We start from the raw sequence: 9,800 nt of genomic DNA, 5'->3' as shown, positions 1-9,800 counted from the left end.
ATTAATACTAAATTGTAGCTGCTAGTGGTTGAGATTGAAACAGATAGGTAAAACATACTGATGCTAAATTTGATTTTAAAGGTTGGTAACAATCATGGAACGATGTTGTATATGATTATAGCCCATGACAAAGTTACTTTTATAATTATTTATTGGCTAACATTGCATTCATGGTATAGTTAAAGGCTCTATACGTTTTTAGCACCAATTAAATTTGGTTCCAATGTGTATAGAATGAAAGTAAAATGTTGGGGTTAACATTGAATAGTTTAAAGATTAAAATTGAACAGTATAAATATTAAATTGGTTACAACAGTTTAAAACCAAAGATATTGCTTGAGAATACATTAGGCGATCAAATTATCCAACGAAATATTATAAACTGAGGACAATGGGTTGTACAAAAGTGAAAGAGAAGAGGATAAAAACGAAAAAAATAGAAAAAAAAGGCAGGCAGCAACAAAAGTAACAGAAAACTAACAACGCAAAATACTTGATACGTCGAAAACTAAATGTCTAAACGGATTATATACCTTCAATAAACACCGGTGCTTCTTGAAAGTGAAGAAGAACGATAAGAGAAGTACCTACTTCATCCGGGTTTTGATTTCAGATTTCTGGGATTTGTTGTAAATCCTCCTCTTTTCGGCCTGCCGATCTCTCTTCACGGCAGAGTCAGGCTTCTTCGTGGCGACCTCACAAACAATGGAATGTCAAACCGGCCTCTGATGTGGGCTCACAGCCACATACCCTGAAAATAGTCAAGAACCTGCCCCAAAAATTAAAAACAGACGAAGACAACATGATTGAAGTACACAGATCGGAATTAGAAGTGATCTAATTTTGGGAAAACCATATAGAAGTTACCTGATGCACTGAGGAATCATTTTTGACCAGCTTCGACACGACCTTCATGCTTATATGAGAGAAAGCTGAAGTTATAATCCTCCAATGGTGCCCTGCAACCGCAGTTTCATAACTCAAGCCCACATGTGAATAGCCAATGCTTTTCTTCTGTATGTAGAACCAAATTGCACTGCATATTCCTATGAAACAACTTGTGGCTGGTTTGTCCAAGATCTCAAAAACCAATGGCCTACCCATCTGTGCCAACCCTTATTTCTCAAGGATGTTTTGAACTCAACCTATACTATCCCAAAACCACAACTTCCACAACTGTAGTAAGCTGCAGAAAAAATCAAGACCACTTTCGCACTACCAAACATGGGTTTAGAATTACCCAGATCAAATACCTTTAATAAAATGTGATGATTCACAACACCCACCACCCAAAATGTGCACAAAACACCAACCCTAGAAATAGGAAGGGAACTTTGGGATTCAATCCAAAATCACCTCTCTAACGAATTTAATAAGTTCAGGGATTAGGTTCCTGAAAGATAATTAGATAAGAGTAATTAAGAGTTTTGCAGACATGGAACTTACTTATTCACAATTGTATAGGGAGTGATAAAGGTCGAAAAAGACTGATTAGAACCATAAAATGTATGAAAATAATAAGGGAAAATGTCATATTGGGGAAATTTGTTAAGAATTGTCGTCAATGAAATCAATCTGGATTCAGAGAACAATCTAAAATTAGGGTTTTTATTTTCAAGTCAGATAGAGAGTGACAGAAATAAACCGAGATCAACACATGAATGGACTTAAATTTGTAATTGCGTAAAACCCCAAATCAGTGAAATACCTGAGTAGTGAGAGTGAGACGAAGGCAGATGTTATGCTGTGAAGAAGATATATGGAGGGAAGCAGATGACTGAACCAATTGAATCCTCAATGTTTTCTGGGAAACGCAACTGGAATGTCGAGAGATGGATTGCCCCGATGGGCAGGGCATTTCTCTTAGTCAGACAGCATTCCATGTCCAATGTTGAGACAGATAGACAGATGCTGGATGGTCAAACAATGAATTCGTTGGAGATAGTTGGAGTAAGGTACACCCATTATGTAGAATGTATGTTTGCCTAATTTGTATTGCTCCCCCTACAGTTGAGAATTTAAGATGCAGAGCAAATAAATGAAGACGTAGTTTTTAAGTTGACGTTTTCATTTTTCAGTACAAAGCCTAGGAATACAAAATTTTCGAGGAATTTAATTGCCCTTCTATGCCATGGAGGTGTGCCGAAAGATTATTTCATGGAGTTACTGATGAAAGATCTTGAAAATACTCGTGGTGTTTTCTGCAATAGGCATGCAGCAACCAAAGATAATCTGATATTTATTTCGTAACTTACAAAAAGATGCATACTTTTGCTATACCATTAAAAACCAGGCTGGTGACCCATAATCTCTTAGCAGCAAAGAAGAAAAAACAAAAACTAAGATATTGTATGCACATGTCAACTGCCTTAGATAAAGCAATGACATAGACTTGAATACAAAACCTGCAAAATTGGGCAATTAGAAAAATTAATTCTTTTGATTATGAATATTCAATTAGATTCATTTTAAATAAGAACCAAACAAAAAATGCACATAAAAGCAAGTTATGAAGATTTAGAGAGCAAAGAGGAAATGAAATAGACCTTGCATGAGTAGTAGTACTGCAGTTTGTAGAAGGTGCCCAGTCCTTAGTCTCTTCAATTAGATTAATTTTAAATAGGACCCACTGCTGCTGTTTTTTCGAAGTGGGACAATCGGCTCCTAACGTTTCCCCAATATAAAACTCTTAAAATATGATTATATATCAGCATTCACAAACAAAGTCAGAGAAAACATGATGATTACTGAGCTAGTATTGAATAATGGGTATAAATTTGAAACTTTTGGATGCTCAGCCTTGTTTCCAGATGAAATTAAGCATCCCAAAAAACCAAAACGAATCAACTTCACATAAAAGTTTGTATTACCCACCTCAAATCGGCCGGACTGCCACTATGGTATTGAACTTCTTAGTCTGGCCACGAAGGGACTCTACCAGCAGAGCATGTGGCTTGTCCTCAACTGGAAGATCAGAAATCTCAGCACGATTTAAGTTTGGATCCCTTATTTTATTAATGGGAAGGCGACCAACATTGTTCAGAGAAATTCTCTGCCCCTCGACTGCAATCCGAAGGGCATAGACTTCAGATATAACATTGGTATCTACAGCTTCACCATAAGTGTAGCAAAGTGAAAGCAACTATTACTATTGTTAATTATCAATCCGTTTGGCCAATTCATTGAATACACCACACCAAAAATTTCACAATTCATTGAATTTACATACAATTGAGAGAAGTACAAAAACAAAGTTTAATCACAATATCACCATAAGAATTCCACCATGAAAAATCTAGAGACCAAAATCCTTGTTAACAGAGTTTAATCACATTACGAGACATACACTTTTAGTTCCAAAACAAATTTTCCTAAGCAAATTAAACGCAGAAGAAAGGGGATAAAAGAATTATCCAGAAAATACAGGAATAAAGTTATTAATTGTTTCAGCAGTGTCACCAATCTTAAAAGCACCAGCTTGAATTCCTCCAACAGTAGCTGAGCCAATGACAACCTGCAAAAGATACGATAATTAAAGTTAGCATCGCCAGTTCATTTTCCCAGGTTAGTGAAATTAAGATGACTTTGCATAAATCGTGTAACCTTGTTGGTTGCCCGTGCATATGCAATCAATTGCTTAGTGTCTGACTCAGGTACACCTTCAGCAATGATTGCCACAACTCTAATGGTAGGTTACTTCAAAGCAGCCATGGAAGAAGCAGCAGCACTGCAGATATATCAACATACATTCATCGTTAGGTGCAACCATAGAAGCTTTGCACTCCAAAACACTACTCATAGAATAATCATTGACCTTCTGTATGAAGCAAAGTTGATAAAGACATCAGCAATAGGATGTGCGGCGTATGATGCTTCAATGCTGCACCAATGAACAGTGTTTTGCACCACATTTCAGTTATCAACCTAAAGGTTAGACAATCTCGAAACAACAGATCACAAATAGTAATCTGACTAATAACATGATTTGAATATATTGGATATGGAAAATTAAGATTAACCAAGCATACATGCATTTAGATAACTATACAAAACTTGGCTTGCAGCCACGAAAGACGAAATCTAGGAAGAGGATGAGAGAATGGCGACTTACTTTGAGTGCACCGGTATGGCGATTTCCTCGACGGCAAAATAGCTTTTGAAATCCCTCAGAACCGGGGTTAATGAATCCAGCAACTGATGGTGTCCGCACACGCACAACACCCTACCTAGAGAAGGGAGACGACGGCGACTGGAGGATAGGATGGAGGCGAGACCGTCGTTCTCACAGGGTCTGCGATACCGTCGTTCTCGCAGGGTCTGCGAGACGGAAGAGGGAATGAGGGTTTGAGAAGGAAATGGAAAATGCCAGCTTTACCATCGTTCTACCCTTCCCATGATTATCAACACGTTTGCATCAAGATTAGCGGCAGAGAGAGCTTGGCAGAGCACCTACCTAAATATCTCTCACTCAGTCTAAACCCGTAGCTCCCATCTCTCTCCAATCTGTCAGGCTCTATGTCTCCCTCCTCTGTAGTCGCTCTATCCCCCTATCTCCGCTCGCCAGAGGCACACCCAGCTGTCTCCGAGTCAAAAATGGGAGCGATTGTCTCTCTCCAATTTGTCAGGCGTGATGTCCCCCTCCCCTCTCTCTTGCCGAGTCAAACGTGAAATGCAGCCAACGGCTGAAAATAGGTTTTTAAGCCTGAGTGGCAATTTTGTAAATTAAATGAAAGGTGGTTAAAAGCATCCGAGTGGCAATCTTGTAAATAAACTGAAATGTGGTGCAAAACACCGTTCATTGGTACAGTGCAATTGAAAAGCCTTCTTTAGACTAAAGTAATTACGTATTTTTTAATAAAAATTTCAAAAACAAACGAAAAATAGTTAACCACCCACAACATGGGTTTGAAGATTCATTTAACACAATAAAATTACCATTTTGTCCTTATTTTGTTTGGGTAATTGCTCATTATTCTTCTCTGTTAAAGTGAGAGCATTGTAGGAATATTCAAATTTTCATTATTTTTCTTTGTATATAGATTAAAAAAAATAAAAATAAAAACTGTAGCGTAATAATACTAGGATTTTTTTTTTATCATTGTGAAATGAAAGAATTGAACTCAAAACTATAAAACTATAATTATTTAAAGAAAATTGTTATTAACATTTTAAAATTTTCATTGTGCCTTCAAACTTTATATTTTTTTTAGAAAAAAAAAATACATTTGTGAGGTGTGCATAATAAAAATTTTGAAGTGTTACTCAAAAGTCAAATTTACAGAAGATAACACGAACTTTTCTTATAAAATTTATCTTATTCGATATCACAACAAGCATTCCACATGGTTATAAACATTATTAAAATGGTTCAATGACAGGGTAATAATATAATTTTCTTTTCATATTAACAAAACCAAGAAACCAAGTCCAAATATTTCGAGTCTTTTTTAATGTTTTTGTTTGTGTTTTTTCCTTTGAGGTCTAGCGCAACGACCATGCTCCCAAGCACAAACAATGATTATGATTCGTTTGTGTCATAATCTAGTATTTTAGTCTTCAAAAATGCTTATACAAATCTCATACAAGAAGTCAAGACTGTAATTTATCTAATAACACAAATATTTTAGTCGGTAGCATAATATTAATTTGATTATATTCAATGTCGATTCTAATAATTTCCGGGAAATTCAATCCACAAATATTTTTATTTATTTTTATTTTGAGGTATGATGTAGTGAGTAATATTTATTCATTGGTACATATTGGATACATCCCTCCCGGTGGTCCAATTTTCTCCCGTGTAGTTGACATCATCTTCCAGGTACAGAAACAGAGATCTCCAAAACTTGGTCCAGATATCTTTGATTAAGAAATCTCATTAGAGGGGGACCATCAATGGGCTCCCATCCATCCATGAGATCACATGATTAAGTTTTTTTACTGCCACTAATTATGCTTCAATAACCACATAATCTCAAAACAAAAATGAACACAAAACTGTTTAAACTTAACAAACCACCATCAATTTATACTTTTTACTTTCCAAAAGCCAGGTCAGGGGCAAATGATGCATGGTTAGGATGTACTAACATCACGAGTTCATAATCAATTTATTTCTCCAATATACATCTCCTTCATTGGAGTATAACTCTTAATTATTTGTCCTGAAGATGTAAATGAGATGTAAATGTAGTTTTTTTTTTTTTTTTTTTTTTTTTTTTAACATTTCAAATTTGGATCTCTTCATTAAGGACGTTCTTAAGATATGTCGTTATGTTCTTACAGTTTTCCATGTTCGAATAACATAGTTGTGGATATATCGTTATGTTCTGACACTTGTTGATATGCAAACAACATAGTTGTGAATATGGTCGATAAACTTAAATGCGTATGTAGTGGATGAACTTCACTGCATATGCACTCTTTATAAATACCAGAAACTAACAAAGCTAAACCAAAACATAGAGAACTGAAAGACAAATTAATTCAAACCCTACAATTCAAAGTTATTATTATCTATGTCTTGTCTTCGTTTGATTCCTAAAGAAAACAAAAGGAGAAATAGCTTCAAAAAATACAAGAGAACAAAAAGAAACAAGACCCCTCCATTCTTTGTCAATTTCTTCTCCAACCCAATATAATGTAACGGACAGTGTTTCTGTTTGGCTTGGCTCAGGAGATAAAAACTTCATCTCTCTCTCATCGGTTTTTTCTCATCTTTTTTCTATTTGTTTTCTCGCTCATTTTCTCTTTTTTGTTTATTGGAGCAGCTAAAAGCTAGTGTCCCTCTCAAAGAAGAGAGCATCTCAGCAGCGCTTGTGACTTTGGAAATGCTTGTGAGAAATCTGGAGCCTGTGATCTTTACAGTATTCACTATTTTTTCTCCTCTTCAAGTCCCTCTCCAGTCTCAACGTGCTAATGCTTGTGACTGTGGTTTTTCCACTTTCTGCAGAGCTTGAAAAAGTATGGTCTAGCACATTGGCTGGTGTGACGAACGAGCTGCACACCCTCTCTAGCACTGAATCGAACCCATCAACCACAATGTCCTGCATTGCACTATAGCATTGCAACATGTTTTCCTGCACAAAGTTTGAAGAAGAAAAAAACATGATTTTTTGCATGTGAAGATGAATACTTTCATATAAAAGTGAACACCATTTCTTTTGTTACACGAAGATGTCATCATTTGTTACATGCAAATTACAGTCCGACATTTGCAAATAACTAACTAAAATAAAAACAAATGAAAATTTTGATACACATGGCAAACTCTGGTTTATTTGCAAAGAGAAGTGACTCTTTACATACATGAAGCAAAGTATTTTCCTACGAAAATTACCTCATAATGGTAAATATAAAGAATATTTTTCATTTTTACCTTATTTACATATGAACAGTTGGATAGTGCTTTTTTAAAGCAGGGGAATTGCATAGGGAGTAACTCGTCAGAAGCAGAGAGGACAGCAGAGGCAGCAATTATTGATGGCTTGAACACCAAAAGCTCAATATCTGCAAACAACATAATGATTTGGTATAAACTGTTCATTAAGTCCTTAACAGAAATTGAATTTATTTCCATGTCAAAATTTATCTTGTGGAAGTAAAGTACCCTTTTGAGATTTGAAGATGATTTGGGTGGCTCTAGCTTTGAGAGCATGTAGCAATGGCGGGTCTTCTAGTTTGAACAAAGAAATGACAAATGACATAAATGAGAAGGGTGTAATGGAACGCATTCTCCATTTTAGAGCTCCCAAAATCAGTAATTCCATCCTTTGAATCGTTTGTGTGTCGAAAATGATGCCTCCATCACCCTATAAAATACCAAAACACACTTATCAAACTAACACCATTTTTAAATTAGCATACGTGAATGCGGACACATTGACTATAATTCCGTCACCTGAGTTTGAATCTCCCTCCCAACAATTTAGGTTAGCTTAAAGTGGAATATGAGAATAAAAAAACACCATTTAAGTGAAAATTACGGATTAATCACCAAATTAATTAAAATGTTTATTTTCATTTACCTGAACATCAAGGAGAGAGAATTCTGATTTCTTCATCTTGGAAGCTAAAGAAATGCAGGACATTGCAAGAAGCTTTATGAGCCATGGCTTTGGTTGCTGTTATACCAAACATGATTGAGATCTTATAAAAAATTTGAACCCAGTAAACAATTTCTATATACTATTTTGTTGGCACCAATTGTTGATTAATAATTAATCCAATTTTGGGTTTTTAAAAGAAAGAATAGTGGTTCCAAATTGTTAATCTTTGAAGAAGCAAAACACCATGTTGTCCGTTTCTTTACCAGCACTCCTTGGCAGGACAAGAACCGATCGAGATAATTTACAGCAAGGTACAGTAAAAGGTCATCAGAGTTGCAACAAAGCTGCAATGACATAAAAATAAATAAATAAATAAAGTAAGGATAAAATAGAGTTTCTGGGGTTTTTTATTTTTTTTTTATTTTACAAGATGAAACTTCAAACTGCTATAATACCTGTGAGATGGAAGCTATGGCTTCCCTTCGAATGGAGATGTCAAAGTTGCGGGCTTTCAGGCTTTGCAAGTAAGTATCTGATGGCATGTGATCAGATTCAATGGCAAACAAGGAAGTGATTGTTTCAGGCTGGAAGTCATGGGAAATTGTAAGTGGGTTTTCGAGGTCGAAATCCATGGGTGAGTCTGGTTAAGTTTTCAGTGAGTTTGAGGACAGAGCACGCAAGGCATTGTAGAAAGGGAAGAAGCAGCAAAGTGGTGGGATAAAGAAAAGGCGGAGAATTTGAGTGTTTTATTTTTGGGTTGTTAAAAGAAAAGGAAGTGGAGTGAGAGAATGAGTGTGTGAGTGAAGACTTGGACTTCACTCCTTTACAGCTCTCTATGACTCTCACTCTATCTTATAGTGTTTTGCCATTTGCATTGACATGTTGGGAAAGAAAAATTGGGATGCGAGACGGTTATGATCACATGGGTTGGAGCTCACTGGAGTTTGCAATGTACCACAACAACCACATGATAAGTAAAAACTGGGTTTTTTTTTTTTTTTTTTTTTTTGGTGGTGCTAACCACATACTCATTTTATCTCTCATATACTTCTCAATTTCTGGCCGTCTGATCAAATGAATTTAAGAGAATCAATGGACAAAAAATTAATAAGGGTGTGTGCGGAAGTAAAAATATGTGTGTGAATAGCGCTACCATTTTTTTGCCAATACTTGTGCACTCTACGAGTGCATTTTATTGTCCACACGATTGCTATTAACATATTTTAATCGTATAGTCAGAATTGGAATAATTTATTTTCTTAATTATTAGTTAAAAATCAATTCTTGAAAAGATTAATCAATTTGGCGACCATTTTTATCATTCATACAAGCAAATGGACTATTTCTCATGAGAAATTTTTTTTTTTTTGGTTGAAATCTTGAGAAAGTTAATTGTTACAAAATTATTGATTTGTTTTATATGGATCACTAATGTTAATTTGATTTTTTTTTCCAGAAATAATCTTTTAAATGATGTTTAAAAAATTAAATGTTTAGAATTATGACATTTGCAATATTATAACACATCAACCAGAATTAGATAGACGAGTAGATATACTCACAAGTGAATGCAAGTAGTTCCCTTTTCTTTTTCTTGTTATGGTTTAATTTTCTTTAACCTTTTTGTTATTCGAGCCAATCCAACCTTCCACTCAAGTTTATGCATTTTGAAAATGTGAGTAATTTCTTTTGTTTATGTATACTAAAACAAACAATCTGATATATGGATTGAGATTCAAACTGATTGAGATG

General features: G+C 35.2%; 1 protein-coding gene, 1 long non-coding RNA gene and 1 pseudogene across 5 annotated transcripts; all 3 read right to left on the bottom strand.

The window, feature by feature from the left end:
- Positions 1–587: 587 nt before the first annotated feature.
- On the bottom strand, positions 588–1,858 carry LOC126583406 (30S ribosomal protein S20, chloroplastic-like; annotated as a pseudogene).
- Positions 1,859–1,912: 54 nt separating this feature from the next.
- Positions 1,913–4,686, bottom strand: LOC126583402 (uncharacterized). Of its 3 annotated transcripts, none has more exons than XR_007609737.1 (6): positions 4,112–4,686; positions 3,815–3,880; positions 3,604–3,727; positions 2,875–3,514; positions 2,547–2,688; positions 1,913–2,201 (listed from the first exon to the last, which is right to left on the bottom strand). It is a non-coding gene; the product is annotated as an uncharacterized LOC126583402 (long non-coding RNA). The 3 variants fall into 3 exon arrangements; XR_007609736.1 differs by lacking the exon at positions 1,913–2,201 and adding an exon at positions 2,320–2,405; XR_007609735.1 differs by lacking the exon at positions 1,913–2,201 and having other exon boundaries at positions 2,414–2,664.
- A 1,795-nt stretch (positions 4,687–6,481) lies between these two features.
- On the bottom strand, positions 6,482–8,934 carry LOC126583392 (putative cyclin-D6-1). 2 transcript variants are annotated; one of them, XM_050247740.1, is made up of 6 exons: positions 8,504–8,931; positions 8,312–8,392; positions 8,028–8,123; positions 7,610–7,811; positions 7,379–7,509; positions 6,482–7,079 (listed from the first exon to the last, which is right to left on the bottom strand). In XM_050247740.1, exons 1-6 carry the CDS (start codon positions 8,678–8,680, stop codon positions 6,807–6,809), a joined length of 960 nt encoding a protein of 319 aa, XP_050103697.1. In that variant the 5' UTR covers positions 8,681–8,931; the 3' UTR covers positions 6,482–6,806. The 2 variants fall into 2 exon arrangements, with proteins under 2 accessions (XP_050103697.1, XP_050103698.1); XM_050247741.1 differs by lacking the exon at positions 8,312–8,392 and having other exon boundaries at positions 8,504–8,934.
- Positions 8,935–9,800: the final 866 nt, after the last annotated feature.

The sequence above is a fragment of the Malus sylvestris genome, chromosome 9 (assembly GCF_916048215.2).
Source record: "Malus sylvestris chromosome 9, drMalSylv7.2, whole genome shotgun sequence".
NCBI lineage: Eukaryota > Viridiplantae > Streptophyta > Magnoliopsida > Rosales > Rosaceae > Malus > Malus sylvestris.
This window is presented reverse-complemented; position numbering and strand designations above follow the sequence as displayed.

Coding starts and splice junctions, on each gene's coding strand:
- LOC126583392 (XM_050247740.1), bottom strand. CDS start 8,680: ATGGATTTCGACCTCGAAAACCCACTTACAATTTCCCATGACTTCCAG. Junction 8,124..8,311: donor TGTCCTGCCAAGGAGTGCTG/GTAAAGAAACGG, acceptor TTGGTATAACAG/CAACCAAAGCCATGGCTCAT. Junction 7,080..7,378: donor ACTGTTCATATGTAAATAAG/GTAAAAATGAAA, acceptor AACTTTGTGCAG/GAAAACATGTTGCAATGCTA.